A 17,345-nucleotide genomic window follows, 5' to 3' on the forward strand; every position below is an offset into this window, starting at 1 on the left:
GTTAATCAATCAACCTAAGAAGTATATTTAGACAACGTCATGTAGCTGCAGAACATAGTTAATGATGTGCCATCCAAGGTTGTGTTTAAATTAAAGATTCCTCTGTCATAACAGAAGACTAATTGAGGTCTAGTGAACTGTCCACCTTTAGTTTTTAACTAAATTAGATCTTGATTCACACTGTCTTTCCAGGCATTGGGAAACCCAATTGTTTCATTAGAATTTTTTTTTTTTTTTATGATTCTGTTGTCTGTGTAGATTTGACTGAACAAAAGCTGTATTGCATTGATCCGAGTTTATGAGCAATGGCACGGGTACCAGGAAATGGTAAACCCACATTATATTCTGTGTTGGTATCTGCTGTTTCCTGTTCAAAAGCTGTGTCATGTGCTACTCTTCTACAACGTCAAGTTTTCAGGACTGTGATAATCATCTCTCTGAAGGGAAAGTCAACATTTTGACGATTAATATATTTTGTTACTTATAGTGATGAAATCTGTGTGCGTGCGTGCGTGCGTGCGTGCGTGTGTGTATATATATATATATATATATATATATATATATATAATATATATATATATATATATATATATATATATATATATATATATATACACATACATACACATACAGTATATATAAATAAAATACACATTGACGATCGGGTCGTAACCGCTTGAGAGGAAAACTTACAGATTTTTTTACGCCAATAGAAAAACACTGATCTTTATTAATATGTGTATGTATGGTCTAAATGTACATACATAAGAACTCAGTCTTTGGATCTATTTTCAACCAAATCAACTTTTTCAAAGTCTGGTGCACACTTACAATTTTTTTGTATTGGCTTATTTTGCTTTTCAAATCGTGGTAAAAGTGTTGTGCCTTGTTATATTGCTGGTCCTCTAGATCTTCCTTTGGCATGCAGAAACCTAAAAAATAGATTCCTGCATCCTGGCATTCACCTTTATTTCTTTATGTAGAAAGGAAGGGTTTTTAATAGTCAGAATGCTTAACTTATCTTTTTAAGTGACCTTTCAGTTTTATTTAAATGTTTCTTATTTTTCCTGGTGAGGTCACAGCCACGTCACGTCATCTTTGCCACCTCTTTCCCGCACTCTTGTTAAAAAAAAAAAAAAAAAAAGAAGAAAAAAATGATTTTATTTATTTTGTAATCCATATATTTTTAGTATTTGTTTGACAATTATGCTTTACTGTCATTGTACATTTATTTCAATATTAATTATTTAAAAAAACCCTCATCATGTGCTTTGCCTAGTAGCAAGCATCCTGTTATTTGTCTTTGTGTTCCTTGTTTTGTCATATTGATTTATGTCTATTCTGTACATTTAATTCCATCTCCAGAATCTATGATGGTGTCAGATTTGACTATTTTCATTGCAATTAAACACTTTAAACATTTAAAAGCCAGCTGAGTGTGGACGAACTCTGGCACAGTTAAGACCCATTTTAAGAAATGTTTAGAAATGTTCAGAGGCTCACCGTTTTTTTTTTTGCCGCTGACTCCTTATGCACAGCCATTATTACCTGTATAAATTGAAGCTTTCATCAAAATTTAGGTGGCGATTGTAGAAAATAATCTTCTTTTTCATTTAGGCCAACATTTATACATGTAGTACATGCTAGTTAATTCAAGTAAAAACAAAAAAGAAGAAGAAAACCTTGTGCACCGAGGGGACCATGAATTGATCTTAAGAACTTCATGAGAAAATTCTGCACTGGAAATTTCATTTTGGTGAGGCATTAGATTACACTGAACTTAAGCCATTTAAGATTAAGTAGTCCATATCTAGATTCAGGTAGAAGCACTGTCATTTATTATTATTATTTTAAAGAATCGGCACGCTGTGCCATACACGACTGACACTTAAACCAGTTCCAGGTTTCCAGACAGAATTCTACCACTAGAGAAGCGACCTAACCCGTTTTAGCTGTAGTGGTTAGACTGGTGTGCATGAGATCTCTCTGCCTTAAACTCTTGTATTATTTTTATCATGAAAGAAATCATTATGTATATCAAGCCACTATCAGTTTGTACAAAACATCAAATTATTTATTATTTGATTTGGGATACATTGTTTACCTAATGAATGTTAATTGTTTATGTAGAGAGTGGTTTAGCTGTAATAAAACACATGCAACTATTGGCCATTTCTGTCTTTATTAATCATGTTCTGCTCTTGCTCTCACTGCTCGGCTCTGATTGTTGATCAACATTTGGAGAAACTTGGTTCCAGGTTTATAAGCCTTAATAAATAAAAGCACAAACCACTGGAGAAACAAATCCCTCTGATTAAAGTAATGGACTACATCCAAACCACACAGCGGAAATCAGCACAGCAGGGGAACCAAGAAGGATCGGGGAGGTCGTTTCAGTTCCTCCAGGCCGGAGGGTGTATGTAGGCCAACAACCATATATACGAACTATGATTTATTGTATACTTGGATACAGTTGCCTGCAAAAGTATTGGCACCCTTTCTTAAAGACGAACCAGAAAGCAATTTGAGTGTTTAGAGATTCATCCGTGATCACACACAGTACCAGAAGGTGTTGTTTGAAGATCTGTCTGCCATTGGCAAAATGTTACATCTGGGTTGTGGTTGGAACTTTCAGCAGCGTGATGAGTCAAAACATGCATCCAATGCCAAACAACATGATTCAATGGTCACCGACTCCACCCTTTGACTCTCCTGTGAATTGACAACACTATTGAAAACTTGTGAGCCGACCTGAAGTAGGAAGTTCAAAGGACAAGGACAAATTTACCTTGGAGGATCTGGGCATTCTGAATTGAGGAGTGGGTTCAGGTCTCTCGCTCTGGATTTTTAAGCTTTATAAAATACTCTGAGCTGTTATGCTGGCACTGGGAGATCGCACATGTTATTAAAGGCACAGGTGGTAATAACTGATGAGTGGTTTTGTATATATATCAGAATCATATTAGAATCAGTGTACATGAATCATAGGTTAGATTTGTGATTAACCACATTTTTACCAACTTATTTTGACCATCTTTGTTAGTTTGGCCTGCATGTACAGTGATGCAGTGTACAAAGTCAGTCTATAACCTGCTCTGAATTCTCAGGCCCGTTTACTTTTAGTCCTTTATATGAGAAAGAGCTTTTCAACACCAGTGACATTTTATGGATTTTTTTGGGTAATTCTTTGACTTTAGCTTTAATTAAAGATCATTGTGAATCTCTACCATATTCATCACAGCCACCCTAAGGCATACTAGTATTTAAACTATTTCAATATTACAATTGTTGCATTAGAAAAAAAAAAATTCTTGCTTAATGGTGTTTGCATTTTCTTCTTCGCGGCCATGACCATCGCCCGTTGATTTTAAACGAGTCTTGAATTGAATGTGACTCAGAAGAATGAGTAGTCTAGAGACCTGCACGGGACTATTTCAGTCCCACTCATGCAAAAACTGTTATTTTCTCCCACCCGAAGGTAAAATAGTAGTTTCTTTTCAATGCACTGACTGCTTCGTCCCGCCACTCTGCTTTGCTTTTTTTGTTTTTGTTTCACTTGCTTACCTTTTGAATATGAATTAAAAAGAAACGGAAAAAGAAAAACATGTACTGTTTTATTTCAGTTTGACTTTTTGTGTAAATGATTAACATGGACATGAAAAAGGAACTTTTCAGAACAAGAACATCAACTAAAACGACATATAAAAAGGTTTTGTTGTGTTGTATGATACTTTTTTATGATACTTCATATTGCAGGTCTCACCACAGTCCTATAAACTTTCCCTTTCACTCCTGCAGACTCCCTTCTATCACAAATCACTCTGCTATCACTCTTCTCCACCCACTCCACCCTGCCTGCACTGTTTTCTTCATTTCTCTAACACACACTTTATTACTTTGCACTGATGACCCCAGGTACCTGAACTCCTCCACGTTCATCACCTCCCTGCAACCGCATCACTCCACTGCCCTCCCTCTCATTCACACACACGTACTCTGTCTTACTCCTACTGACTTTCATTCCCCTTCTCTCCAGTGTGTACCTCCACCTCTCCAGGCTCTTCTCAACCTGCTCCCTACTCTCACCACAAATCACAATATCATCCGCAAACATCATAGTCCATGAAGACTCCTGTCTGACCTCGTCCGTCAACCTGTCCATCACCACTGCAAACAGGAAAGGGCTCAGAGCTTAACCTTGATGCAGTCCAACCTCCAGCTTGAACCAGTCTGTCGTTCCTACTGCACACTTCACTGCTGTCACACTGTCCTCATACATGTCCTGCACCACCCTCACATACGGTACTTCTCTGACACACCAGACTTCCTCATACAATACCACAACTCCTCTCTTGGCACCCTGTTGTACGCTTTCTCTAAATTCACAAATACACAATGCAACTCCTTCTGACCTTCTCTATACTTCTCCATCAACATTCTCAAAGCAAAAAATGTGTCTGTAGTGTTTTTCCTTGGCATGAAATTATCTTTTTTTTTTTTATTTTAATAATAAAGTAATATCTGTAGCACTCAGACTTGTGTCTCGGTGTGCTCTAGTAGTGAACCGTGCATGAACCACGCGTGAGTTCGCTTCCGATCTTGTGCCTGTAAATCGTTGTATTTTATTTTAGTTGCCATTGTTGTTTTTGAACAGTGGATACATAAGAGTTTTTGTTTTTAGTAATTTATAATTAAAACATTTTTTTTTAAAGAACATTTTGCGGGAGTCCCGCAAATTATTTTATTCTCCCATAACATCACATTGTGTCCCATGGGAGTGCAGGTCTTTAGGGTAGAATCAAAGTGATTCGTTCTTTTTCTACTGGATGCACATAAGCAGAGCATCGCAAAATCTCCATAGGTTATGTACAGGAAACAGTTTAACTCTTGACTCTTCTACTCTGAGTTGTGTGTTTTTTTATTCAATTCAATTCAATTATTTTTATTTGTATAGCGCTTTTAACAATGAAGATTGTCTCAAAGCAGCTTTACACAATTATCACGTTGACCCCATATACGCTATGCAGTGCATCACACAGGAAACAGAATTGAATTGTTCCTCTCATGAGTCCTCTGATCCAAGTCGTTCGTCCTTTTGCCATGCAACTCCCATATACGCTATGAAGGTGATTAAAGGAAAGAAATAAACTAAATGACATTTAAAAAAATTCTTAGAGTTTAAAGATTCAAAATTCAAAGAACAGTCACTAAAATGATTCGATTTTCACATCACTAGTCTCTTAGGCCTTTAACAGCCTTTGTTATACTGTTGACCGCCATCTAGTGGTTTACTGTGAGAGTGACGGCAGCTCTAGAGTGCTCTTACAGGAGGTAAAAACCCACAGTCTTAAATTGTGCTAATATTTCAAGATATGATAGGATTATGAGGAAAACAACACTAAAATGACAACTAAAAAAAACAAAGAATTTAAATGGCACAAAATGGATGAGTAACAACAATACTACTACTAGTAGCAAAACTACCACCACTACTACTACTTATACTACTACTTCTTCTACTATGAGTGATGGACAGTAACAAAGTAAATGTAATTCGGTACTGTAGCTTTTTTGCGTATCTGTACTTTACTGAAGCATTTCCATTTGGGGAGACATTTCAGTTAAATGAGAAAAAAAATTATACCGATTGGCCAGACTGAGGGACCAAGCTGGGAAGGATGTACTGCAAGTTATAGCAATAAAGGATGGTGGTGTAAATGTGTTGACTAGTGAGGAGAGTGTGTTGAGAAGATGGAGGGAGTATTTTGAGCAGCTGATGAATGAGGATAGAGAGAGAGAGAGAGAGAGAGAGAGAGAGAGAGAGAGAGAGAGAGAGAGAGAGAAAATTGGATGGTGTGGAGATGGTGAAATAGGAAGTGGATAGGATTAGTAAGGAGGAAGTAAGAGCAGCGATTAAGAGGATGAAGAGTGGAAAGTCAGTGGACCAGATGACATACCGGTAGAAGCATGGAGATGTTTAAGAGAGGTGCAGTGGAGTTTTTAACAAGGTTGTTCAACAAGATTCTGAAAGGTGAGAGGATGCCTGAGGAATGGAAAAGAAGTGTGCTGGTACCAATCTTTAGGAATAAGGGAGATGTGCAGACCTGCAGTAACTACAGGTCAATTAAGTTGATCAGTCACACCATAAAGTTATGGGAAAGAGTAGTGGAAGCAAGGCTGAGAGAAGAGGTGACCATCTGTGAGCAACAGTATGGTTTTATGCAAAGGAAGAGCACCACAGACGCCTTATTTTCTTTGAGAATATTGATGTAAAAGTATAGAGAAGGTCAGAAGGAGTTGCATTGTGTGTTTGTGGATTTAGAGAAAGCGTACGACAGGGTGCCGAGAGAGGAGTTGTGGTATTGTATGAGGAAGTCTGGTGTGGCAGCGAAGTATGTGAGGGTGGTGCAGGACATGTATGAGGACAGTGTGACCACAGTGAAGTGTGCAGTAGGAACATGGGCGTAAATCCCGGGGGGGAAGGAGGGGTGCATGTCTGCAGCTCAATTAATGTTAAGCTCCATTAAGTAGGATATTTTATTCACTTTGCAGACTTATTCATAAATTAGTTGCGGCAAAAATGCTGATTAGCGATGTAATTTTCCATGAATCTGCTCTATTAGCGATTAAAATATGACTTATCTAGTGAACGTTAGCTTGTTTACAATAGCTTGTAGCATAGTGCACTGACACTAACACACCAAAGCCGTTTCCCATGCAGTGTTTTATTTTGGATGAATTGGTATAATGTTAACTTAACATTAACACACATTTAGCATATTGTTTATCTGTGCATTTACTAAATGAGCACTGTGCTACGTCCGAACTGACCCCACTGTGTTTTTTGCATAATCAATTTCAATTCTGTTCTTAAGTGTCTTAATTAATTTGTAAATAAAATGTTACATTTTTTTTTTATTTTTTGTTTTTATTGTTGGGATAATTTTTTTTTTGTGATAGTTTTACTTTATTTATGTAAAGCAGTTTGAATTACCATTGTGTATGACGCAGTCTCCATGCTACAATAATAATGAAAGAAACAAAGTTTTTCACTGTGGGGACACTGTGTCTTTATACTGTAAGTACAAATTGACTGTATTATTTGTGTCCCCCTTTAAAAATTGCTCATGAGAATTTTTATATTTATTGTCCCCCCTACTGTTAAATTAAATTTACGCTCATGAGTAGGAACGACAGACTGGTTCAGGGTGAAGGTTGGACTGCATCAAGGATTGGCTCTGAGCCCTTTCCTGTTTGCAGTGGTGATGGACAGGTTGACGGACGAGGTCATACAGGAGTCTCTCTGGACTATGTTGTTTGCGGATGATATTGTAATTTGTGGTGAGAGTAGGGAACATGTAGACGGATGATCCGCTGTGGCGACCCCTAATGGGAGACGCCGAAAGAAGAAGACATTTCAGTCAAATCATTTTGAGAGTAATAAATGATAGAAGAAACTCGTGACTCTGACTTGCCACAACACATATGGCCATTTATCACGATTCTTTTTTTTTTTTTTTAAGTTGGTTCATGAGGAACGTTGTTTCATTTCACTGTGTACTGCGTCAGCTATATATGGCTGAAATGACAATAAAAGCTTCGACTTAAAAAAAGGTTTGGTCTAGTAATGATTTCAATAGATAGCTATCAGTGTTTGACTAATTAAAGAAATTACGAGAATAAAGTCGAAATTACAAGAATAAAGTCGAAATTACAAGAATAAAATCGCAGCACTAAAACAATGAAGTCGTAGGACTATGAGAATAAAGGCGCAGCACGAATGCATCTTATAAAAGATGACCCAGAAAAGTTCGCTACGGAAACAGCGTAAATTCAAACATCAGCGACAACCCGTTGGTTAAATGTCAGTGCGAGAACCTACCGTGAACGCGCTTGGAGAACAGTCTATTGTCGTCCTGTACAAAAACTATACACAGGCGCTAATTAAACTGTACGGAAACTATTTTTTTTTTAGCAATAGCGCCCTCTAATGTAACAAAATACAATTGTCACGGAATCTGGCGGTGTATCAACGCCTTAAAACAACATATCCTCTTTAAATAGCACACAGATTTACCCAGTCAGAAATATGTCAGAAATTGCCTCTTTTGTGCAGTCTAAAATCGAAAAAAAAATTAAAATTAAAGGCAAATACTTTTGTACTTTTACTTAAGTAAAAGTTTAACTTTACTCATACTTTAACCTGGTGTATCTCTACTTTAATTCAGGTATATTGTTTGTGTACTTCGTCCACCACTGACCACCACTATTACTACCACTACTACTACTATCAATACTACCACTACAACAACCACTACTACTACCACCAACACCACTACTACTACTACTACTACTACTACAACCACCACCAACACTACTAACACTACCACCACTACCACCACCACTACTACTACTACTACTACTACTACTACTACTACCACCACTTTTACCAAAACCACCACTACTACTACTACTACTACTACTACCACCACTACAACTACTACTACTACTACCACCACCACCACCACTACTACTACTTCTACTACCACCACCACCACCACTACAACTACTACTACCACCACCACTTTTACCAAAACCACCACTACTACTACTACCACCACTACAACTACTACTACTACTACTACTACTACTACTACCACCACCACCACCACCACTACTACTACTACTACTACTACTACTACTACCACCATTACCGCTACTTCTTCTACCACCACTACAACTACCACTACCACCACTACTACTACTACTTCTACTACCACTGCCACTACATACACTTCTACTACTACTAAAAAGAAGAAGAAGTGTATGCCTACTAGACAGCAATTGGGTAAAATCACTACCAAGTAGATAAGCAAATTAGCTAGACACTTTTTATTTATTTATTTTTTTTTTTTTGGTCCTGCTTTGCTATGCCATGCTGGAGGCAGAAATAAACGCCCAGTTGAGAAAGATACAGTTAATTTGAAATTTTACTCGTTTTATTGTCAGTATCCACATATGGGTCATTACCGCCACCTACTGGACTACTAGTTTTACGTCATACATGCAGCACACACTTTCGATATAATATACAGCAAATGTCAAAGTTTATTGTATATATAGGTATATGCTTCCTAAAATGTAAAAATAACTACTGAGACATGCATGTATTTATATGCAGTGTTTATAAAGGAAGATCAGAGGTTATCCGTACTTGCTGCGTTTAGTTCATCAATGCGGTACACCTGTCTTTACAAATGCTTTTCACATCATTGTTCTCTAAAATCTCATGTATTAATCGGTTTGTGATAAAAAAAAAAAAGTATTTGGGCACACGGGCTGCTTGTAGCTGTTGTAGCGTATTAAACGTTATTCTGAATACGGATGGGAAAATACTCCGCGGACATGACGCGTTTTTTTAATAGAAATCAAAGTCACGTGACACGGGCGCCGAATGAATGCGTCAGGAGATGAGACGTAGTGCGGCGCCTTCCCCGCGTATCTGACCGGACTCGGAGCTGGCAATGCCTGGATTTGATTTTCAGCTGTTTTTCGTGCTTAAGCTGTGAATGGCGCCTAAACAGGACCCTAAACCTAAATTTCAAGAAGGTAAGACGCGTTGCGGTGCTGCGTGGTGCCCTGAGAAACAGCTGGTGAATAGCTGCTGCAGCTCGCACAATGGCGCGCGCGCACCAGCAGTCTGCAGTGCACAAAGCCCGAAAAGGAAATATCCGAGTTAGCAAAACACGAGGACACCTAAAAAATAAAGCATTTATTAACAGTAACGCCGTCGTGAATCGTGGCGAAATAGCTGAAAACATGCGGACAGACATCGTGTCTGACTGCAGGATGTATTTAGCTTCTAGCTAGCTCTTGAAGGCTCGGTAAACCGATAGCTAGTTAGCGGAGGGAGCTAGCTGTGTTACCATCGTGTAACCATTCATTGTCTGTAACCATTAACCAGATCAGCTGTTTATTTGTTTTTACTTTGCTGTCATTTTATTGTTAATTGTGTGTATAGTTATATATTTGCAACTACATGGGGTATTCCTGTGTTCCGACAGATTAGCCTACCAGGTTTCTTTGCGCATGCGCAAATGTGTGCACTGCTTTAGATTTGATTCATTCTAAAGCTGGAAGCATATTTCTTATCAAGAGAAACATGTTTTCTCTTACTGTCTTTTTGTGTGTTTCACCGTTTAGACCTCATGACTGTTTCTTTTAGCCAGCTGTCACTCTAGCACTCTGTTTACCTGCACTATGAACACATTACAGCAAATATTTCCAGTAAGAGGCACAAAATCTAGCAATAACATTTTCCCAAAGCTGTTTTACAGAGATAGCGTTTATAAAGTTGCAATGTATATAAAAGTCTAGTGTATATACGTTTGTATCCTAAAAGTTTATGTCTAATAAACAAGCCAGTGTTGACAGTGGAAAGGAAAATCTAACTGAGGGTATGAGGGAGCAATCTTGAGTGGAACCAGACTCAAAAGGGAACCCATTCTCATCTGGGTGTCCCCGAATGTCCATTCATTACAGTCCCATCATTGTTGAGGTGTTGAGATGTCATTTTTAGCAGACTGTTGATATTAATTACAGTCCAAATCCATCCTCATGTTTTATTGAGTTGCTTAGTAACTTCATAGATCTTTAGGCTGATCGTGTAGAACCATCTTCAGCTGCAGAGAGTAATCTACAATTAAAGAGCACTCTATCCGATGGTAGGGTTTTGGGATAAATCAGGGAGGTCTGAAGAGAAAAAAGGGCCATGAACACTGGCACACTGTCAGGATTTTGTAGAGAAACCAGAGCTTAGCATGTGAATGATTAAGCGAGGACACAAAGGTTTTAATTTTCCATTTTCTGTGTGATTTTCTTTATATAGAAACAGGTTGCATATACATTAAAGACTTTAGGATAGTTCCATGGACGAGCAAGTGAAGGTAGATTCCAACCAGAGTTAGTTCTTTTATAAAGTCCAGCATGTTGCATGCTTGTGTTCTGGCAACATTAATATCGCTCTATTTCTCCTATTGTTTTGTGTTTCAGGTGAAAGAGTGCTGTGTTTTCATGGGCCGCTGCTATACGAAGCTAAGGTACCCAATTTCAGTTTATCAAGACAGTTATTGAAATAGATATCTTTAAAAATGCTGTCATGTATATTAAATTATTGGATCAGCGTGTTTTTACATCTGTAAATGATCTATTTTAAGTCTATACACTTGTATGGTAAATATATTGTAAAAGTTTGTTCTTGTGCACAGTTTATTTGGCACTGAACTGTTTGCTATGTACTTCTTTGCAGTGTGTAAAAATCAGTATCAAGGACAAGCAAGTCAAATACTTTATTCATTATAGTGGATGGAATAAAAAGTAAGTTGGTCACAATTACATTTGTGTTTCTTATCCATCACTGTTTTATTAAAAAGTTGTCATGAAGAGATCTCTTTTTAAGTATTGATGGCATAATAACCAGTGATTGGAATATTTTTCTGTTCTGCTTTTGTTAGTTGGGACGAATGGGTTCCTGAAAGCCGTGTACTTAAATATGTGGACAGCAATCTGCAGAAACAGAAAGAGCTTCAAAAGGCAAATCAGTGAGTTCTTACAGGGAGCAAAGAAAAAAATGTCTGCTATTTATTCTTCTATTAGGTTCTGTTTTCCCATTTATCTTTTTTTCCCCCTATTCATGTTAAATTTAAAAGGTCCTTATGCATCTAATTTTACTCACTTTACATTTTGAATGAAAAGGTTCTGTATAACAAATCGTATTGTTTATATTTCTCTGGATAAAATGTATTTTTAAACGATATTTCTGTTTATCTGTGGGTAAAAATCTATCTATTTTCTAGAGACCATTATGTTGAGGGAAGGATGAGGGGAGTTGCACCAAACAAGAAGATAGCTGCTGTGCAGCAAAAAAATGTTGATGTGTGAGTATGATTGTATTTTTTTCTTGATTATTGGTCTCTTTGCCAAAGTCCCATATTTGTAATAAACAAAATAATTAAAATAAAATGCTCTAAAATAACTTTTTTTCTATATTTAATTCTCAGGAAAACAAAAAAGAACAAACAGAAAAGTAAGTTTAAAATTTCTGCCATTGTATTGGTTTTGTGTACTTGTGTACCAAGGCAGAAAATTTGACCAGATATTTTGGTTCTCCTCCAGCACCAGGAGCTGGAGAAGGGACCAGCACTGGAGAACTTCCCCACCCTCCACGCAAGAAGAGGGCACGTGTTGACCCAACTGTGGAGAGTGTATGTTCTTTGCAGTTTCATCTACTCAGTCAATATTCATGTGCAAAATATACAAACAAATATATTACAGTAAAAAAATAATTTTGCAGTAAAAACAAACATTTGCCACCAAATCAGAAAGAAGTAAAGTGCAAAATGCACCCAATGAGTTAATCATCCAGCATTTTGGCCAGCTTTATAAAAGCACAGCTTTTGGCAAGTTGGTGTTCTGGAACACACACCTGTGTGTTTACATCATGCTAAGAAGAAAGATCACCAACCTTGCCTTAGAGTTGTAATTGTTGCTACTCTTCAATCTAGAAAAAAAAAGACCATTTCCAAACAATTTCCTAGTTGCGGTGAAAATTGTTGTTTACAAATGAACTGCTTTTAAGGCTGTGGTATAACCAGAGGTTGTTTAATTGTATTTTTGCACCTGAAATTTAAACCTATCAATTAAGGTGAATAGTTATTTGATTTCTTCTTGACAAATGAGCACAGTTTTCCAAATGCAGTCAAGAAATGTGAGGCCTTTTTAAATGTTGTCAAGACATTTTTGGTGTCTGTGGTTTGATTCCTTGATTTTTTTTTTATTTGTTCAGACTTTTACATTAATGTTGCCATCAATGGAAAGTATAAGCACCTTTTTTTTATTATTTTTTTTTATTATTTGGCAAGCTTTCTATTTAAATGTTTTCATTTCTGAAGAAAATGTATCTGTGGGTTGCTGTCAAATTTGTCTGTTATTATCCAGCAGTTTTGGCCACAAAACAAATTCAGCTATTTATGGGCTATTATCACTGCTTTGGTTTAGGAGGAGACATTTATCAATCGTGTAGAAGTAAAAGTGAAGATTCCTGAGGAGTTAAAGCCATGGCTGGTCGATGACTGGGACCTGATCACTAGACAAAAGCAGGTGATGAATCAATATATAATTTTTTTTAGTGACTTTAAGATGTCATTGTAAAATGTGGCTTTGTTGTAAATGTTGTCCTTGTTCTATTTTTCTTTCTCTAGCTATTCCATCTACCTGGAAAGAAGAATGTAGACACAATCCTGGAGGAGTATGCAAGTTACAAGAAATCAAGAGGAACCTCTGATAACAAGTATGCACAATTAAACTTTCTTTCGGCTTCTCCCGTTAGGGGTCGCCACAGCGGATCCTCCGCACGTTTGATTTGGCACATGTTTTACACTGGATGCCCTTCCTAACGCAACCCTCCCCAATTTATCCGGGCTTGGGACCGGCACTGAGAGTGGCTGGGGATGGTTCCCTGACCAGGGATCGAACCCGGGTCGCAGCGGTGGGAGCACTGCATCTTAACCACTAGACCACCAGGGGACCTACAAGTATGCACAATTAATAAGGGGAAATGCATATAGTTATTGAAATACATGTATATGGTTTTCTAATATTAGGGAAGTGTTTCTGCTGGCAAACTGGGTTATTGTTCGAGAGGAACAGCATTTTTTTTTTTTGTGCTTTTTTTTGTGTATTTTCATGCAGTGTATTTTGCTTTTAAAATGAAACCCTGTCCCTTGTATAGAAATTTAAACAGTTAATTATTGCAATTATAGAGCTGTTGGAGATATGCTTATAACTACAACTTATAGAGCTGTTAAAGATGTTTAATATAAGTGGCTACCTTAAAATTAAATTAAACATCTTATTAAAATATGCATGTTTGAATATAATCTGTGGTTTGGGTTCAGTGTGCAATTATATTCTTCATTTAGGGAATACGCTGTGAATGAAGTGGTTGCTGGCATCCGCGAGTACTTCAACGTTATGTTAGGCACACAGCTCCTCTACAAATTCGAGAGGCCGCAGTATGCAGAGATCCTGGCAAACCATCCAGACACGCCGATGTCACAGATTTACGGGGCACCACACCTACTGAGGCTTTTTGGTATGCATTGTTGGCCAAAGTCTTCATTGTGATGATGTTTAAAAACATTTTCAGGTTTACCCTTGATATTTTCTAGTTAATACAATAATCATGGAAATGTAGTTTCAGCTTTTCCTCCATGAATGAACAGATAAAACTGCTGAGCATTTGTGGAGGTGTTTGACAGTTACCAAAAATCAAGATTGAAAAGGAGAGAGGCATAGTTCTGGAGGCAAAATTTATCAAATAGAATTTGCACTTTACTAGTATGTCTTTTACATGTTTTCTCTCTTAAATGTGTGACAGTGAGGATTGGGGCCATGCTGGCGTACACACCTCTGGATGAGAAAAGTCTCGCTCTGCTGCTCAGCTACTTGCAAGATTTCTTAAAGTAAGCATGCATTAATACTAGTTAAAGCTTTTGAGATGTCCTACTTACAAGTGATGTGTCGTCTTGTCTAAAAATAAGATTAGCTAGCAGTACAGAGAGGAATGGGACTCCCCAAAAATGTAATTGAATATTAAGTTAAAGGGCCGTTGGAGAATTACATCTCTGTGCACGGTTACTTTAATTGGATCTTAGATTCTGGGTTGGTTATTGAGATTGAAAGAGATCCCTAGTGGTGCTTTAGTGAGCATCATTTATAACTCTGTATCTGATTTTGCTTCCAGAGTCACAGTGAGGAGGCAAAAGTTTTAGGAAATATAGCATTTAGGCACATCTGAGTTTCATAAACAATTGTTTGTCATTTGTGTTAAACACATTTACATATTGGTCATAATCTCATTTGTGAATAGCTATAAAAGTAAAAAAAAAAAAAAAAAAAAAAGTTTTACAAACATTGTGTAATGTGAATAGGCATTAAAATGTCTCCTGCTTGATTAATCAGCTACATTTTAAATGTACAATTTAAATGCTATTAAAAATCAGTAACATTTTGGGTTCTGATATAACTTGTTATAACTACTATAAATTGTCATTTTCTCAGAAGCGTTTTTTGTTTAAAACCTAATATCTCATGAACAGCTGGCCAAATGTTGGTAAGATATGTGTGTAATCACCATATACATCGTCAAATCAAGTTTTCCTTCAATAGTGCTTTCCTTTGATTCATTAATGAATGATAAAATTGTATGGACCGATTCAATTGTTAAAAGTGCTATACAAAAACAAGGAATTGAATTACTGTAATTTCCGGACTATAAAGCGCACCCACTGAATTTTACAAATATTTTTATTTTGAACATAAATAAGCCGCACCTGTCTATAATGTCTATAAGCCGCAGGTGTCTACACTGAAACTGATGAACTTTACACAGGCTTTAACGAAAGACACGTTACACACGGTGTAATGGGTGAAATATGTTGCGCTTCCTTTAGGAGCATAGCGGTATTTTGGGAATAGTTTGCCGTCGCATTTTTCCGCTATTACTGCGTGTGTATGCAAGACGAGGAATATGTCCTTATTATTTTCTGATGCTCAGTTCTAAGTTTCTTTGACTCACCCGTAACGCTGTTGCCAAGAAAAATAAAAAAGCACGAGTTTTGGAAACCTGTCTGTGCTCATATGATTTCTGTTGCAAATGGAGTTAGTGAGCTCTCCCTTCACCCAGACTCAACGCGTTACAACGGCTTGTATCTAAACAGTAGCCTACCAAGAAAGTCATTGTTCACTGTCTTCCGCCTTCCTTTCACAACTATTTCTCTCGGGAGTTTATCTTTTGGCATCGTCATGCGTTTAAAAAAAAAAAAAAAGTTTTTTCTCTTGATGCCGTGCAGCTCAGAACACAGGTGAGGTGTTTTTTTTTTTTTTTTTTCGTTTCCGTTCAGAAATTTCATTGGTCTAATGTTATTGGGTTCAGTTTTATGGCTTGAAGTTTGTGAAACCGGGAAAAACCCAGGAAAAATTCATAAATCAGCCGCTTCGTTGTTTAAGCCGCGGGGTTCAAAACGTGAGGAAAAAGTAGCGGCTGATAGTCCAAAAAATACGGTAATTAGCATTGTTTTTAAAAAAAAGAGAGTAGAAATCAGCCACAAAGTCGATGCATGGAAATGTACAACTAAATAAAAGGCATTTTTATTGAATAACATGTATTTAGGTATGTAGGCCTGGTTTTTTGTTTTTGTTTTTTTCTGTTCTTATTGCATGTATTTGTTTATGCTTGTCCTTCATACTGCTAATTCAGTAAAAAAATAGATTCAAAATAGACATTTCAATAGCACTATGATATAAAACTTTTTTGTACAGTTTGAAATGTAATCAATTTGTTTGATGCAGGTATTTGGTGAAGAATTCATCGTCTCTTTTCAACGCCAGTGATTACGAGGTTGCACCACCAGAGTATCACCGCAAGGCTGTGTGAACACCATGCCAATGACCATCTGTGGTGTTGAAATGTCAATACTGAATATTTTAAATTTGTTTGTTTTTAAACCCCCTTTCAAAGGGAAGCCCCAAAATCCAATGAAAGCCCTAGAACTGTTTGGTTGACTGGAACGTGAATCAAGACTGGTAACAGCCCATGGTACAGGACTGGTACAGAGGCTTATTGGAATGCTGCTCACTGTTCCCATGCTGTTGAAATATATTTTGGTTCAGAAAACACTGATACTGTGTGGGTAAAACAGAATCAATGAATCAAAATTACTGCAGAAGGTGTTTTTTTTTTGTTTTTGTTTTTTAAATATATATAGTATGTTTGTTAATAAATCGTCCTTCTCAAAAATGGCTCAGTGTCGTTATTAATGTTGGAGGTATTAAATTTTCTGTCTGCTCAAGGTTTATTAAAGGAGATATGTTGATATACAGACAAATCTTTTTTTTTTTTTTTTTTTTTAATGAATCAAAACACATATCTACTGTTTGCTGTGAATTTATGAGCGTCTCTACACCAGCATGTTCATGCAGTTATCTAATCAGCCAATCATCTGGCAGCAGCACAATGCATACAATCATGCAGATAAAGGCCAAGATCTTCATCAGAATGTAGATAAAGCATTGTGTCACTTTGATGGTAGCATGGATGTTGGTACCAGATGGTCTCAAGTATTTTAGAAATCTTTAGAGATTTTCCACTCGAGTTTACTGAGAACAGTTTTTCAAAAACACTGGTTGAATGGTTTTTTTTGGGACATAGACTATATGACCAAAAGTATGGACACCTCACTTCACTATCACTATATGTTGCTTTAAAGTGAAAAGCACATCATTGA

At 37.0% G+C, this 17,345-nt stretch overlaps 1 protein-coding gene across 2 annotated transcripts; it reads left to right on the forward strand.

The window, feature by feature from the left end:
* Window positions 1–9,435: 9,435 nt before the first annotated feature.
* On the forward strand, window positions 9,436–16,858 carry morf4l1 (mortality factor 4 like 1). Of its 2 annotated transcripts, XM_083552136.1 has the most exons (13): window positions 9,441–9,609; window positions 10,889–10,946; window positions 11,053–11,099; window positions 11,309–11,376; window positions 11,514–11,600; window positions 11,856–11,936; window positions 12,060–12,085; window positions 12,175–12,263; window positions 13,057–13,158; window positions 13,260–13,348; window positions 13,980–14,152; window positions 14,438–14,522; window positions 16,411–16,858. In XM_083552136.1, the coding sequence occupies exons 6-13, from the start codon at window positions 11,878–11,880 to the stop codon at window positions 16,493–16,495; spliced, it is 708 nt and encodes a 235-aa protein (XP_083408262.1). In that variant the 5' UTR covers window positions 9,441–9,609; window positions 10,889–10,946; window positions 11,053–11,099; window positions 11,309–11,376; window positions 11,514–11,600; window positions 11,856–11,877; the 3' UTR covers window positions 16,496–16,858. The 2 variants fall into 2 exon arrangements, with proteins under 2 accessions (XP_083408261.1, XP_083408262.1); XM_083552135.1 differs by lacking the exon at window positions 10,889–10,946 and having other exon boundaries at window positions 9,436–9,609.
* The last annotated feature ends 487 nt before the right edge of the window (window positions 16,859–17,345 follow it).

The sequence above is a fragment of the Silurus aristotelis genome (assembly GCF_946808225.1).
Source record: "Silurus aristotelis genome assembly, chromosome: 10".
NCBI classification, from domain to species: domain Eukaryota; kingdom Metazoa; phylum Chordata; class Actinopteri; order Siluriformes; family Siluridae; genus Silurus; species Silurus aristotelis.

Bases quoted from the DNA above. Each gene is read 5' to 3' on its own strand.
- morf4l1 (XM_083552135.1), top strand. From the start codon at position 9,570: ATGGCGCCTAAACAGGACCCTAAACCTAAATTTCAAGAAG. The intron at 9,610-11,052 runs GTAAGACGCGTT...TTTGTGTTTCAG, and splicing joins TAAACCTAAATTTCAAGAAG to GTGAAAGAGTGCTGTGTTTT. The intron at 11,937-12,059 runs GTGAGTATGATT...TTTAATTCTCAG, and splicing joins CAGCAAAAAAATGTTGATGT to GAAAACAAAAAAGAACAAAC.